We start from the raw sequence: 17,207 nt of genomic DNA on the forward strand, positions 1-17,207 counted from the left end.
GGTGTTGTAGTGATGTGTGGTTTTCTTGTGATCTTTGGTTTTGGTGTCAGGATAAAATACTGGCTTCATATAATAATATGGGTATGTATAACAAGATGGGTAGTATGCTCAATACTTTTTTTGAGGAGTTTGTGTGATTGGTATTAATTTTTCTTTAAATGTTTGGTAGAATTCATCAGCGAAGCCATCTCATCCTGAGCTTTTCTTCATGAGAACTTGTTTGATTACTTATTCAATCTTTTTATCTGTTCTAAGTCTGTTCAGATTTTCTATTTCTTCTTAGTCAGTTTTGGTAGTTTGTATCTTTATAGGAATTTGTCCATTTCTTCCGGATTATCTAATTTGTTGGTATATACTTGCTTATAGTATTCCCTCATAATCTTTTATTTCTGTGAGGTCAATTGTGATGACCCCTCTTTTATGCCTGATTTTAGAAATTTGAGTCCTTCATTCTTTTTTTCTTGGCTAGTCCAGCTCAAGTTTTGTCAATGTTATCGATCTTTTTGAAGAACCAATTTTTGGCTTCGTTGATTTTCTCTATTGTTTTTCTGTTTTCTATTTCATTTACAGGCACACCTCAGAGATACCACAGGTTCAGTTTCAGTCCAGTGTAATAGAGCAAATCTTACAATAAAGCAAGTCAGGAGAATTTTTCAGTTTAGCGCATATAAAAGTTATGTTTGCATTATACTGTAGTCTGTTAAGCATGCAGAATTTTTCAGTTTTCATTTTTCAGTTCAGCACATATAAAAGTTATGTTTGCATTATACTGTAGTCTGTTAAGTGTGCAGTAGCATATCTAAAAAACAACATATATACTTTAATTTTAAACTACTCTATTGTTAAAAAAATGGTAGTCATCATCTGAACTTTCAGCTCACTGTAATCTTGCTGGTGGAAGGTCTTGCATCAACCTTGATGGCTGCTGACTGATCAGGGTGATGGTTGGTGAACACTGGGACAGCTGCAGCAATTCCTTAACATAAGACAACAATGAAATTTGCTAGATTGATTGGCTGTTCCTTTCATGAACAATTTCTCTGTAGCATGCGATGCTGTTTGACAGCACTTTGCCCCCAGTAACTTCTTTCAGAATTGGAGTCAGTCCTCTCAAACCCTGCTGCTGCATTTATCAACTATTTTAAATCCTTTGTTGTCATTTCAATAATCTTCACAGCATCTTCACCAGGAGTAGCTTCATCTCAAGACACCACTTTCTTTGCTCATCCGTAAGAAGCAACTTGTCATCCATTAAAATTTTACCCTGAGATGGCAGCAATTCTGCCACATCTCCAGGCTCCACTTCTCATTCTAGTGCTCTTGTTTCCACCACATCTGCCGTGACTTCCGTCACTGAAGTCTTGAACCCCTCAAAGTCATCCATGCGGGTTGGAATCACCTTCTTCCAAACTCCTGTTAATGTTGATACTTGACCTCTTCTGATGAATCACACACGTTCTTAATGGCATCTAGAATGGCGAATCCATTTCAGAAGCTTTTCAAATTATTTTACCCGGATCATTCAGAGGAATCACTATCTATGGCAGCTATGGCCTTATGAAATGTTTTTCTTAAATAATAAGACTTGAAAGCCTAATTTCCTCCTTGATCCATGGGCTGCAGAATGACTGTTGTGTTAGCAGTCACGGAACCATGACTCTCACTGTCCATCTCCATCAGAGCTCTCAGGTGACCAGGTATCCTGTCGGTGAGTAGTCATATTTTAAAAGGAATCTTTTTCTGAGCAGTAGGCCTCAACAGTGGGCTTAAAATATTCAGTAAACCATGTTGCAAATAGGTGTGGTGTCATTTAGGCTTTGTTGTTCCATTTATAGAGCCCAGGCAGAGTGGATTAAACATAATTCTTGAAGGCCCGAGGAATTTCAGAATGGTGAATAAACATTGTTAATAATTGGTCTAAGTTCAATATCGTTGTGTGTCAGGAAATAGGGAGGCTCAAGGAGAGGGAGAGAGATGAGGGAATGACCGGTCAGTAGAGCAGTCAGAACAGATACAATATCAATTAAGTTGGCTGTCTTATGTGGGCGTAGTTTGTGGCACCCCAAAACAATTACAATACTAATATTAAAGATCACTGATCATAGATCACCATAACAAAATAATAATGGAAAAGTTTGAAATTCTTTGATAATTACCAAAATGTGACAGAGACAAAAAGTGAGCAAATGTTATTCGAAAAATGTCACCGATAAGCTTGCTCAGTGCAGGGTTACCACAAACCTTCAATATGTGAAAATACCTGAGAAGTACTATAAAACATTTATGCCTATAGTTTTCCTCTATTCTTTATTCTTTCCATCCTGTTTTCTTTCAGTTTACTCTTTTTTTCCTAGTTTTTGAAAGCAGAGATTATGTTACCGATTTGAGATCTTTTTTAATATAGGTATTTGTAGCTACAAATTTTCTTCTAAGCACTATTTCGGTTGTGTCGCATGTGTTTTGACATATTGTGTTTTAATCTTCATTTACTTAAAGTATTTTCTAATTTCTCTTGTGATTTCTTCTTTGACCCATTGATTATTTAGGATTGTGTTGTTTAATTTCCTTGTATTTGGGATTTCCCCAAATTTCTTTTTGTTATTAATCTCTAATTTGTTCCCTTTGTAGTCAGAAAAGATACTTTGTATTATGCTAATCATGTTAAATCTGTTGAGACTTATATTGTGGCGTAGCATAGGATCCATTGTGGAGAATGTTCCATATGTGATTTAGAAAAATGTATATTCTGCTGTTGTTGGGTACAGTGTTTTATACATATCTATTAAATTTAGTTGGTTTGTGGTGCTGTCCAAGTCCTTTATATCCTTTTTTATTTTCTGCCTCATTGTTCTATCCATTATTGAAAGTAGAATATTGAAGTCCCCAACTATTATTGTCAAATTGTCTATTTCTCCCTTCAATTCTGTCTGCTTTTGCTTCATATAGTTTTGGGCTCTGTTGTTAGGATCATATATGTTTACAATTGTTATATCTTCTTGTCTGACTCTTTTATCATTATAAAATATCCCTCTTTATCTCTAGTAATATATTTTGTCTTCAAGTCTATTCTGTCTACTATTAGTGTAGCCACTCTAACTCTCTTATGGTCGATGTTTGCATAATACATCTTTTTTTGTTCTTTCAAGCTCTTTGTACCTTTGAAACTAAAGTGTATCTCCTATAGAAAGCATACAGTTGGGTCTGCCCTCTCTGCTTTTTTGGGGGAGGGGATATATGACTCATAGCCACTTTACTTCTCTCTTCTTCCTTTATTTAGAATTTATTTTTGTAAACGGTCGAGGTGGTTTAGCATTCAGACAGATAACTATGCTAGCACCGTGTTAAAAAAAATAGCCCCTTTCCACTGAATTGTAATACCTCCTTTGTCATATGTATTGTTCCCATATATAGTTCACTAAGTTTATGCAATTTCTATTATGTTCTGCTCATGCATCTGTCTTCTTTTGTGTCAATACCTATTGTTTGGTTTTAGCAACTTCACAGTAAATTTTAATGTCTGCTATAGCAAGCCCCTCTTTATTTTTCTTGTTTTTTTAAAATTATCTTGGATATGCTCAGACATCAGTTGCTCATGTAAAACTTGGAAATCAAAAAGAAAACACCAGTGGTAATCCTTTTAAAATTTCACAATACATGCACATACATACATACATACAAAAACACTGACCACCTAATAATAGGGTATTTGTAAAGTTAGGCAATTCATTTGAAGTGGAACACATTAAAACAAGACAAAGTGGGATGGTTTATGTGTCTTTCTTTCACCTAATAATTGTTTTGTTACCGTAGGGTGAATACAATGGAAAGTAGTGCCATCAGGATATTGAAAGAGAGAATGCTTTCACGAAAAACTGACCTCATTCGTGCTTTCCAACTTCAAGACCGCAGTAAATCAGGTAATAAAATTATGTAATGCTTGCCATTTCTTAACATACCAGCTTACATAAAAATCAGTTTTTATTTATTTAATTTTTTTTTTGCTCCCTTAAGATTTCAGTTTTCTATTTTTACTAGCAAGGAAAGATAGGGATAAAAATAAAATATAATCTATTATGTGCTTGAGAAAAGCCATATTCCTCCTTTGCAGTAAGTTTCTTTCAACTTAAAACAACAACAACCCTTCTATTCTGGTATCTCAGACTAGATCCTCCGTAAGGCCCTCCTGCTAAGTAACAGCTAGCTTCTAGAGGATACAGAATTTTAATGCATCTACCAGCCTCACAGTAAGACAAATGTGTAGGAAACATTTTATTTCCTCATGAAAGGTTTTTGAAACCATATTTGGGGCATGGAGTAGCAAGCAAGCACAAAATCGTAGATTGTCCTGAGGGCAAATGCTAATTTTGGTGTAACGCTCAATCCTGAGACTAAACCATGGGATAATAGAAAGATGGATAAGCTGAATCTGAGAGTTCTACATTAAGCCCCGGCCCTCAAAGAGGCTATGGTAGGCCTATGTTTGTAGTGCCCCGTGACTCTTGGCAAGCAAATGCAAATCCATGTTCAAGGGATGCATCCCTAATTTTGGCCACTAATATATCCGGAGATTAAGATCAACCACAAGCTCATAACCAAAGATCGTGAAACAACGAGGCAAGCTACCATGAGTAAGAGTCAACAGAAAGAACAAACTACAGATTTAGTTCCCTAAAGACATCAGATATTAGAATTTTCAAATACAAATACAAACAACTAAGAAATGTTTAATGAAATAAAAGATGGAATTGCAGACATGCATTTGAAAAACGATTTGAAGAACCAAATAGCTATAAAAATATACTTGTTTAAGAAAACCCATAATGGATGGGTTAAACAGAAGATTAGACATTGCTTAAGAAAGAATTAGAAATATTAAGTGTTATGGACAGTAAAATAAAGTCTAACATGCATCTACTCAGGGTCCCAGGAGAAAAGACTGTAAGAGAGGATATATTTGACATGATTATGGCTGAGACTTTTCCAGAACTGATAAACAACTCACATTCATAGGTAGAGAGGTACAGTGTTTCTCAAACAGGATAAAAAAAATAAATCCACACCTATACATACTTGTGGAGAAACTACAGAACACCAACAGCAAATAAAAATATCTTGGGGGGCACCTGGGTGGCTCAGTGGGTTAAGCCTCTGTCTTCGGCTCAGGTCATGATCTCAGGGTCCTGGGATCGAGTCCCACATCGGGCTCTCGGCTCAGCGGGGAGCCTGCTTCCCCCTCTTTCTCTGCCTGCCTCTCTGCCTACTTTTGATCTCTCTCTCTGTCAAATAAATAAATAAAATCTTTTTAAAAAATCTTGGAAGCAGAGAGAAATACACATTGCTACAAAGAGAAAACAGTTATACTGTTATTAGACTTCTCAGTAGTTGCAATAGAAACCTGTAGACAGTGGAATCATATATACAAAATACTGAAACCAAAACTTAGAGAAAGATACAACATGAAAACAAAAGACCAAAGTTGTAACAGCTCTATTAATATTAGACAAAGTAGATTTCAAGGAAGTATACATTACTCAAAATAAAAAGGGATACTTTGTAATGATAAAATACTCAGTTTGCCAATTGAATCCATTCTAAATGTGTATATATGGATTTATAGCTCCAAAAATATATTTAAGAAAATGAACAGAACAAATAGAAGTAGAAAAATCTACCATCACATTGGGAGATTTTAATACCCCTTTGACTAAAAGAATTAACTGACAAAGAGATTAACAGACTTTCCCTAAAAGATGTATATAGAACTCCGCACCCAACATTGCAGAATATACAGTTTTGTCAAGCACAAATGGAACACTTACAAATATTGATCATAATGGGGCGCCTGGGTGGCTCAGTGGGTTAAGCCTCTGCCTTCGGCTCAGGTCATGATCTCAGGGTCCTGGGATCGAGTTCCGCATCGGGCTCTCTGCTCAGCACGGGGCCTGCTTCCCTCTCTCTCTGCCTGCCTCTCTGCCTACTTGTGATCTCTTTCTGTCAAGTAAATAAATAAAATCTTTAAAAAAAAATATTGATCATAAACTGGAACAGAAGGCAAATCTCAACAAATTTTGTATAAGAAACATACAGAATACATTTTCTGTCATAGCCAATTGACAGAAGGTAGCCAGAAAATTCCCTGGGGCTTAGAAATAAGAGATACACTTCTAAATAACCCTTAGCTAAAAGGAAAAATAACAGTGGAATCTAGAATTCTGCAACTGAATGAAAATGTAACATATTGAAACTTATATGATACAAGTTAGAGAAGCAATGAACATGCATACATTTTAATATTTTAAAAGATGAAACTAGGATCAACAAAGTAAAAAAATATTCTTTGAAGAAACTAGTAAATCTGATAAAACACTGGTAAGGAGACAGACAGAGAAAGAGAAATAAACAATGCCAGAATTGAGAGGAGAGATGTTACTACAGACTTTCCAGATATTAAAAAGCTCATTAAGATGTATTATAGAAGCTCTTATGCTCGGGCACCTGGGTGGTTTTGTCATTAAACATCTGCCTTTGGCTCAGGTCATGATCCTGTGGTCCGGGGATTGAGCCCCATATTGAGCTCTCTGCTCAGCAGAGAGACTGCTACTCTCTCTCCCATTTGCCCCTCTCCCTGCTTGTGCATGCGCTTCTCTCTCTGTCAAATGAATAAATAAAATCTTAAAAAAAAAAAAGAAACTCTTGTGCTAATAATTAACACTTTAGATTAAATGGACAAATTCCTAAAATACGATACACACACACTATCTTACCAAAACAGACACAAAAAGGAATAGAAAATCTCAACAATCCTATAACTGCTGAAGAAAATGGATCTGGGGGCACCTGGGTGGCTCAGTGGGTTAAAGCCTCTGCCTTCGGCTCAGGTCAGGATCCCAGGGTTCTGGGATCGAGCCCCGTGTTGGGCTCTCTGCTCGGCAGGGAGCCTGCTTCCCCCTCTCTCTCTCTGCCTGCCTCTCTGCCTGCTTGTGATCTCTGTCTGTCAAATAAATAAAATCTTTTAAAAAAAAAAAAAAGAAAGAAAATGGATCTGAAATCTTGCAACTTGTCCCAAAGACAGCTTAGTTCAGATAGACTCATTAGCCATTACAATATACATTTAAGAATAAAACCAGTATTACACAATTTCTTCCAGAGAATGGAAATACAAGATTATTTTAGGAGGTCAGCATAACCTTGATACAAAAACCTAACAAAAACATTATGGAAAAGGAAAGTTAATAGCTAATCTTGCTCATAAACTTAGATGAAAAAAAATCCTAAATGAAATATTAACAAAAGGTTAAATTACAACCAAGTTTGGTTTAGTCTAGAAATGTTAGGAATTCTAGCTTGTTTTAACTTTCAGAAATCAATCAGTGTAATTCACTGCTTTAACAAAATTAAAGAAGTTATGATTCTCCCAAAATAAGAAAAACTTGTTGGATGTGTTTTACCTTGATATCATGGCTTCAAAAAACACTTAGAAAACTAAAAACAGAAGAAAATTTCCTTAATCTCATAAAGGATGTCTAACAAAGCCTATAGAAAAAAGCACACTTGGGGTGCCTGGGTGGCTCAGTGGGGTAAAGCCTCTGCCTTCGGTTTGGGTCATGATCCCAGGGTCCTGGGATCGAGCCCCACATCGGGCTCTCTGCTCTACAGGAAGCCTGCTTCCCCCTCTCTCTGCCTGCCTCTCTGCCTACTTGTAATCTCTATCTGTCACATTAAAAAAAAAAAAAAAAAGCACTCTTGATGGAGTAATGTTGAAACCTTTTCTTCTAAGATGGGGAATGAGAGAAAGATGCTGAATAATTCCCATCCCCCAATGTGTCCATATCCTAATCCCCAGAATCTCTCAATGTTACCTTACTTATACGGCAGATGTGATTAGAACAATGATCTTGACCTAGGGAGACTACCCTGCATTATCTAGGTGGAATCAATATAATCAGGATGGTGCTTACAAGAGGGATGTAGGAGGAGTCAGAGTCAGAGGTGATGTGCTGATGGAAGCAAATATTCAAACAATACATCCTGAAAACGGAGGAAGGTGCCTCAAGTCAAGGAATATAGGCAGCCTTTAGAAGCCAAAAAGGCGAAGAAAATGGATCCTCCCATCAGAGTTTCCCAAAAGAACCAGCCCTGCTGACACTTTGACTTGGCCCAGCAAACAGATTTTGGGCTTCTAATCTCCAGAACTTTAAGAGAATAAATCTGTGTTATTTAAACCACTAAGCCTGTGGTAATTTGTTACAGCAGCAGTAGGAAACAAATACAGATGTGTACTGTCAAGATTGTTCAACATTGTATTAGGGATGCTAGCTACTGCAATAAGGCAAGTTAAATAAGATGATAAGAATTAGGAAGAAATAAAATGTTACTATGTGTAGACAACATAGTTGAGTATACAGAAAGCCCAAATAAAGACAAAGAAAAACTCTTAGAATTAATACGTGAATTTAACAACTTATAGAACACAATGTCAATACACAGAAATTGATTGCATTTCCATATATTAGTATATTGGTTAGAGTTTGTTGAGGACTCAGAAACCACAGCAATCATTTGAACAGGGAAATTTAATATAAAGAATTATTAACTAGTTAAAGGTGATTAATTACTAAAATGGTTAAAAGAGAACCCTAAAGGATACAGGAATAGAAATTATAGGGAGCGGCTATTATCTCTAAGGCTAAGAAAGTGTACCCAAGGAAGGAACAAACTTGGAAGAGCCCCCTACTCCCTCCAAGGCTAAGATTCAGATCTCATTGGACAGGGAGTGACTGTGGCTCACTAGATGGGGTGGAAGTTTGCTCATGTGTCTCATGTCAAAGATGATCTATAGCTGGTGGGCCAGGACTGAAGAGGATGGAGCCACCCACTGGGGTACCAGCAAAACCCTGTTTGGGCTGTGTACCACTGAGTCTCCCACACACTCCTGGCAAGGAAGCCATTCACTCTGGTGTTGATAAAATTGACTAGATAGTGGGTGCCAATGCGTTTCCCACACACCTCTGGCAACCACGCTGTGCTGTAAAAGCAAGAAGGAAAGCATACCAGAGCTATTTCTTCTGCCAAGTCTTAGAGCATCCTTCCTGTGCCCTCTATTGACATTATACCAGGTGCCAAATGAGAAATATTTACAGGGTTCGGTTCCAGTGTCACAAAACAGGGCAAAGAAGAGGGTAGATTTGGAGCTGAGGAGGAATAAACTGGTAACAGAGCTAAGCATTAACTTTTAGATAATGAAAATCTTAAAAGCTACCATTCACAGCAGATAAGCAGGACTGAGGAACGAGCCTAATGACTGATGTATGAGATTTCTAAAATATTATTAAAAGAAATTAAAAAGGATTGGAATACGTGGGTAGATATTATTGTTTAAGGGCTGAAGCTGGCAAGATATAAAATCTTTTCAAATTGAACTATAGGTTTAATGCACCGAAAGTGCATGTACAGAAATGTTCTTAGCAACACTGTTTGTGATGATAGCCTCAAACTGGGGATAACCCTTATGCCCAGCAACAATTGAATGGATATGTAAATTGTGTGTATTCATGCCATGGAATGCCATACACCAATGACAATAAAGACCCTAAAACGGAATAGAAAACATGGCTGACTCTCATGGACTTAGTGTGGAGCAAAAGGAGTCAGACTCCCCCTGGAAGATATACTTCGTGATTCCATTTACATAAGGATCAAAAAAAACGAGAGGTAAATTATAGTGATAGAAATCAAGATGGCAGCTCTCCTTAGGAAAAATGAGTGGTGGTAGTAATTGTGAGAGGCCACAAGGGGGCCTTTTGAATATTGACAATGTTCTGTTCTTTTTTTTTTTTTTTAAACTTTGAATTTTTGTTTAGGTTTCAATTAGTTAACATACAGTGTAATATTAGTTTCAGGTGTACAATATGGTGATTCAGTACTTTCACATGTCACCCGGAGCTCTTCGCCTGTTTAACCCCATCCTCCCACCCACCTCCCCTCTGGTAACCATCAGCATGTTCTCTATAATTAAGAGTCTATTTCTTGGTTTGCCTCTCTCTTTTTTTCCCTGTGCTCGTTTGTTTTGTTTCTTAAATTTCACATGAGTGAAATCATACGGTACTTGGCAATGTTCTATTTCTTGTCCTTGGTGGTGGCTACATAGGAACTCCCTCTGAGACAATTCACTGAGCTCTGAATTTGTTTTGTGAACTTGTCTGTATGTGTTGAACTTTAATTTTTAAAAAAGAATATGGCCAACAGACACATGAAAAGATGCTCATCATCACTCACCATCAGGGAAATGCAAATCAAAACCATAGTGAGCTATTACCTCACACTTTCAGAATGGCTAAAACCAACAACACAAGAAACAACAGGGGTTGGCGAGGATGTGGAGAAACAGGAACCTCCGCGCACTATTGGTGGGAATGCAAAATGGTGCAGCCACTGTGGAAAACAGTATGGAGGTTCCTCAAAAATTTAAAAATAGAACTACCTTTTAATCTGGCAATCACACTACAGGGTGTTTACCCAAAGAATACAAGAGACTAATTCAAAGGGATACACACATCCCTGTGTTTATAGCAGCATTATCTACAACAGCCAAGATACAGAAGCAAAGCAAGTGTCCATCGACGGATGAATGGATAGAGAGTAGTGGTATGTAGACACACAGTGGAATATTACTCAGCCATAAAAAGAAAATCTTGCCATTTGCAAGGACATGGATGGAGCTAGAGAGAATTAAGCTTAGTGAAATAAGAGAAAGACAAATACCATATGATTTCACTCATCTGTGGAATTTAAGAAATGAAACAAGCAAAGGGATAAAATGAGAGAGAGGGGGAGGCAAATCAAGAAACAGACTCTTCACTCCGGAGAACACACAGCTGACTACCAGAGGGGAGGCGGTGAGGGAATGGGTGAGACAGGTGACGGGCATGAAGGGGGGCACTGGTCGTGATGAGCACAGGGTGGTGAATGGAGGTGGGGAATTTCTATATTATGCACCAGAGCTGCGGTGCCTGTTGGGACAGATCACAGAGGGGAACAGGAAGCACCCAGGCTTCGAAACCCCAGGCTATTCGCTGGTTCTGCCAAGTAGGTTGCATTTCTTTACCAAATTATCAACCAATGATATGGGCTTTGTTGTTGTTGTTAGGAAAACTTTCTATGAGCCAGTGGGCCTTCTCCATGGAGAACACTTTGGGGCTGAACTTACCATGGAGATCCCTGAGTCCACATCTGGTAACCACAGACAAAAATGGAAATATTAACTACATGTCCACCTTCCAGGATATCCACATTCAGAAACCTGTGAAAGAGGCAAGTGAAATGTAGCCCCAGCTAAAGCCTGTCTGGAGCGATGGGGCGCCTGGGTGGGTCAGTCAGTTAGGCATCAGACTCTTGCTTTTGGCTCAGGTCATGATCTCATGGATTGTGGGATCGAGCCCCAAGTCAGGCTCTGAGCTCAGAGTGGAGTCTGCTTGGGATTCTCTCTCTCCCTTTGCCCTCCTCACCCCTCACACATGTGCTCACTCTCTTAAAAAAAAAAAAAAAAAAAAGGCAAAAACCAGGCAAATAAAACCTGGCTTGAGCAAAACACCCTTCAGACGACCTATAAGAGGAAGTCAGTCCGCTGAAATGTTGGGGATGGGGCGCCTGCATGGCTCAGTTGGTTAAGTGTCTGCCTTTGGCTCGGGTCATAATCCCAGGGTCCTGGGATCAAGCCTCGCATCGGGCTCCCTGCTCAGCAGGGAGTCTGCTTCTCCCTCTGCCCCTCACCCTGCTCTCGTGCTCTCTCTCTGACAAATGAATAAATAAAATCTTTTTTTAAAAAAAGGAAAAAGAAAAGTTGGGGAGTGAGAATCATCTAATGGATGGGTGTGGCAGTCTTGGGAAAGGCCTAAGGACGCTCTCCCAGGTACATTGTGATCTGTTTGTGAAATTTGTGCCTTCTAAGGATAGGCAAGATGGAAAAAGAAGGAAAAGCTTCCGCAAGCAAATCCATGTCAAATATGTGATTCTTCTCTGACATCCATTCTGTCATTCAACTCCCCCTTAAAATACTCATATTTGTTGAACTTTATCATCAGAGCCCCTGTTAAACTCTAAAGGCATAGACTAGCTGACATGACATTTTATGCCTTAAAGACTTGTAAACTTTAGAATCTCTTATTAAAATGAGAATTCTCCAGGGAGAATTACCAGACACCACCCTCCCTATTTATTAGTTAACAACCCTTTGGCAATTGGTTATAACACTGGGCTGAAAGGGAGCTGATGGGGACTGAGATTGGGGTGATTGTTTGCAGGGGAGATAGGAAATTAAGAGCAGAGGGAAGAAAAGCAAAGTGCAAGCGAGAGAGTAAACACCCACAGGAAGAAGGCTTTAGGCTTTATCTAAGAGGCAGTAAACCGTGATGGCCAAACCCATAGGCCTTGGCTTCAGGCAGCTGAGAGTCAGATTCCCTTTACCAACTATGTGAACCTTGAGAAACTGAACTTTACCTCTCTGTTTTCTAATCTGTAAAATGGGCATAATAATTCTGTTCCCCGGGCCTCTTGTTGAGGACGGAATGAAATGAAAACTCTCATGGAGGGTTTCCCATGGAAAACTCTCGGCGCAGAGCCTGCACTCAGGTGTTCTCAGTAAATGTTGGCTGCTGTTCCTCGCTTCCTGAATGGCATGGGCCCTGTCTCCTGACACACGCAGGCTGCACTTGGTTCCGCATACACAAGCATGGTCTTGTCTTTGATTAATGAGGGCTGGTCCTCCCAAGGAAGGCCTGTCGTCTCAAGTTTCTATCTGAATCACATCCTTTGAACTGGTGATAATGTTTTTTGTTTGTTACATTTACTACAATTGGCCTGTGTTATTAATTCTATGTCTTTTTAACACTTAGAACATCTTTATTTTAGGCTCAGTCTACTCTAATTGAAACTCTGTACAGATACCGCTCTGACCTGCAAATCATCTTCAATGTCATTGACTCTGATCACTCAGGTAAATGAGCGTTGATAAGTTCAACAGCAGTAGAAGGCCAAGGCTAATCTGTTTCTCAGAAAGCAGAATTCTGTTTTCATCTGTTGCATTCTTTGCCCAAACTTGAATTAACTTGGGCTGGGGGGTGAATAAACTTATGTTAAATATTATTATTATTATTATTATTTAGTTTGTCCAAAAACTGTATTTAAGATCTTACAGTCCCTATAGGCCTCTGTATCTTTTAGACCAGAATAGCTCCTTTTATAAGTCACCAACACAGATGAAAAGATAATTTCCTGGCCATTTAAACATAGTGGTTACTCCAGGCAATTAAAAAAATCATCGGATACTCCTCAACTGCAGAGATCATTGAATACCAAAAGTCAGTAATCCACATATGAAAGTAAATCATTGCCTATAAAACATGGCAGAGCCATTGTTTACCATTATCCTCTTGAGGGCCAGGGTATCTTCTCCCTCTGTTTTGATGTCCCTTTCCCTTAGATAGAGCCCCACAGTCCACAGTCTACCCCCGTCCCTTCGGTGTATAGTAATTCCAGGTTTGGAATAATCTCAGGACCACTTGGTCCTTGAAAGTGACATATTGTGTCTTAAATTGACAGTCTGACTTTTTTATTCCCTTCAGTGTCTCGATGGTTGGGCATGCGAGTGAGCTTCTCATTAGGACTGTTCAAGCTGTATAAGTCCCCCACCCGTCCATTAGGTGGGTCTTAAAACTAACACCTTCTTCTTTATTCCTTTAGGCCTGATCTCCATGGAAGAATTTCGTGCCATGTGGAGACTCTTCCATAGTCACTACAGCATTCACATCGAGGATTTTCAAGTTGATGAGCTCGCTGAAAGAATGGACTTAAACAAAGATGGAAGCATTGACTTCAATGAGTTTCTGAAGGCTTTCTATGTAGTGCATAAATTGGAGAAGTTGAACAAATCAGATGGCCACCCTCCTTAAGAAGAACGAGGGCTTTCCCTCCTTGTCAACTCTTGGGCCCAAATCACTGGCACCATCTTTGCAGAACCCTTGTAATTCATAATCAGTAGTAGAGAAAAGTAGACCCCCCATTCATGCCACGAGCAGATGTATAGGATGGGGTTTGAAGTCCCCACGAAGTGGTAGTTGGTAAACTAGGTTAAATATCAGCTGATAGGATTTGGCTCCAGTGTTAGGACTCATACATTGCCAGGTAGAAACTGGGTTTGAGCCTAGTGTTGGCCTCTTGGACCAGGAGACCAGAGCAGTTTGGAAACATGTTGAAAGGAACCCACAGAGCACCAGAGAAAAGTGCACCATGTGTGAGTGACTAAGGGATGGGAGGAGGAGGCATACTGAACTATTCATGGAATAAAATATGTCCATCTTTAAACTGAATCTTCTTTGGAGACCATAAACCAGTGATTTTCAATCGTGGGGGAAGCACCCTTGAGGGATGGGGGCCATATCAGACTCTTGGGGGAAGCTGTGGGAGTATATTGTTTGAAAAAGCCTATATTTTTTTTCTTGTCCATTGGAGATACAAAGTGAACACAATTCAGATTGAGCCCTACAGTTAATATCGTTGGCCGTCTTCAATGGGGAGATGGGGCTTTGGTTATGCACACACAGTGCAATTTACTCTACTATCCCGATTGCATATCAAGCATCTAGATTTCTCTCTAAAGGCGAATATGCATTTCATTTTTTTCTAATTTTGAGAACCTTAAGATCTATCTATGCCAGGTTAGATATCCACAACTACCTGGTACACACACCAGGAGTAATGGATAAAATGTAAGAAATATCTTTTTTAAATGCATAGCTGAGCTGGTAAGAAAGTAATAGAAAGCCCTAGTGGGCAAGAAAAAAAGAGGATAATTAAAACTGTAGCAGTACTAATGTTGGACAGGATATAGGCTTCGAGGCAAAAATATCATTAGGGATAAAAGGGGTCATTATTGAATGCTAAGAGGAATGATCCACCAGGATGAGAGAAGAATTATAAACACGTATGCATCTAATAACAGCTTTAAAATTTATAATGCAAAAATTGACGTAACTACTAGGAAAAATTGATAGAGGGAGATTTTTAATACAGCTTTGTCAGAACTGACCACGCATATAACAGAACAGTGTATAGATTTTTGGACAACCCAGTTAATCCGCTGAATTTGTGTGTGTGTGTGTATGTGTGTGTGTGTGTGTGAGTGTGTGTGTACACTCTGGAATTAATTTTAGAGAATACACATTGTTTTCAAGCACACATGGAACATTCATAAAAACCGACCCTCTATTAGGCTTCAACACATATCTCAAATACCAGGCAACCAAAAACAAAGACACTACATTCTTTGATCATAATGCAATTAAATTAGAAACAACATAAGATAGCCATATTAATAAGTGAAAAGGAATACAACTGTAGCTCTACCAGAAATTGCTAAAAATAGTTCACAAGAATATGGTGAGTAACCATTTTTAAAAATAGGCGAATAGACTGTTTCTTAGAGAAAAATGTAATTTACTAAGGCTAACTCAAGAACAAAAGGAGGGTCGGAAGAGACACAACTATTAAAGAATGTGACGGCTTTGCAATGTGTCAGTTTGGCTAGGCTGAACCGCATTCCTCAGAATGCCTGTTCTCGTATGTTTCTGGTTCAAGTGGGTGGCCAGGGAGACTCTTGAGTGATTGGGAAGGCCAAGGGAAGTAGCGGCCATACGGTAGCTCGCACACGCTGTTGCTGAGCCGCGGAGTCACTTTGTTGGTGTGAAGTGGCCCACAATTGCTCTGAGTTCCCCCTGGATCCTCCGTCAGCTTCTCTGATTCCCGGGCCGTGTGTGTTAGCTCTGTGATGAAGGGCCGTGGCTTCCGCAGCACGACCTCATCACCAACGCCAGAGACGGTAAGAAGGGACTCTGTCTGCGGTCCGTCCTTGTGCAGTGCTGGCTTGTGTGTGTGTGGGGGGGGGGGTTCGAGCCTGCGTTTCGTCTTCACCTCCTGACTACCTGCCCTGCGGACTTCGAGCTCCAACACCAGGTAAGGCGTCTTCAGAACCTGTTTACCCAGCTCCCACTTTTGTCTAAGCCCCTTCTGCTGGTTTTATGTATCTATAAAACCCCGACTAATACAGAATTTTGTACTGAGAGTGGTTCCAAAAGAGCAATCTTTTTTTTTTTTTTTTTTTTTTTGAGAGAGAGAGAGCGAGCGAGAGTGCAAGAAGGGGAACGGCAGGCAGAGGGAGAAGCAGGCTCCCCACTGAGCAAGGAGTCTGATGTGGGGCTTGATCTCGGAACCCCGGGATCATGACCTGAGCTGAAGGCTCAACTGACTGAGCCACCCAGGTGCCCCCAAAGAACAGAATCTTGATGAGGGCTCTGAATGTGCACTACTTGGTGTATACAGAGCTTCTGCCCCATTATCTCATGTGAAAATCCACTGATAATCCCAGGATAGTGGTTTTAAGAAACGTCCAATCCCTGGTGGTCGAGAATGAGTCTTTTTTTGTTGCTTCCTGAACATCATTTGGTTATCTATTTTGGGGGGTTCTTTCTGGAACTCTCATTTTCTTCCTTGGGCTTCTAATCTCTGAAATTAAATGCCTTTGTTGGAAATTTTACCTAAAAATGTAGTTAGGTTTTACTGAAGATTGTTACTGAATGTTGTAAAACTCCTGCTTGAAACATGAGTTATGTTCAGCCACATTTCAATTTGACAAAGTATTTATGCACAATAGAGAGTTGTGAAATCTCACTTTTAATTTATATTTATTACAAATGAGATGGAACATATTTTTGTTCGGCAGTCTGTTTGAAGAAAATGCTCGTTCTTTTCCTCCTTTTTTTTTCTTTTCCTCATTTTTCAAACAGCTACTCGTCTTTTTCTTACTGATTTCTAGGAACTTTAAAAGTCTCCTTGATACTAATCCTTTGCTTATCTGGGGAGCAGATTATCTTCTCCCAGTCGGTGACTTTATTTTTCACTTTCTTTCTGACATAAGTATATTCTTACAGTTTTATTTTAATTTCAGTTAACATAGAGTGTTATTAGTTTGGGGTGAACAATATAGTGATTCGGGTTTTTTTCCGGTTTCCTTCTGACATAGATTTTTAAGCAGAAGTTTTTTTTGTTTGTTTGTTCGTTTTTATTTCGTAATTGTCAACTGCAATCCAACTAGACTTGGAGGGGAACAAGGAAAATATGGAACCCGTGGAGTCGCAGCGAGAGCAGAGAGATTGTAG

General features: G+C 39.2%; 1 protein-coding gene across 1 annotated transcript in view; it reads left to right on the forward strand.

Moving 5' to 3' along the window:
- PPEF1 (protein phosphatase with EF-hand domain 1) overlaps window positions 1-14,307 on the forward strand; it is a 110,150-nt gene extending 95,843 nt beyond the window's left edge. Inside the window, exons 14-17 of the mRNA XM_045994723.1 lie at window positions 3,811-3,917; window positions 11,147-11,310; window positions 12,907-12,991; window positions 13,738-14,307. Coding sequence (XP_045850679.1) covers window positions 3,811-3,917; window positions 11,147-11,310; window positions 12,907-12,991; window positions 13,738-13,946 — 565 coding nt within the window. The 3' untranslated portion in view covers window positions 13,947-14,307. The remainder of the gene's footprint in view (window positions 1-3,810; window positions 3,918-11,146; window positions 11,311-12,906; window positions 12,992-13,737) is intronic.
- Window positions 14,308-17,207: the final 2,900 nt, after the last annotated feature.

This window comes from Meles meles, chromosome X (genome assembly GCF_922984935.1).
Source record: "Meles meles chromosome X, mMelMel3.1 paternal haplotype, whole genome shotgun sequence".
Lineage (NCBI taxonomy): Eukaryota > Metazoa > Chordata > Mammalia > Carnivora > Mustelidae > Meles > Meles meles.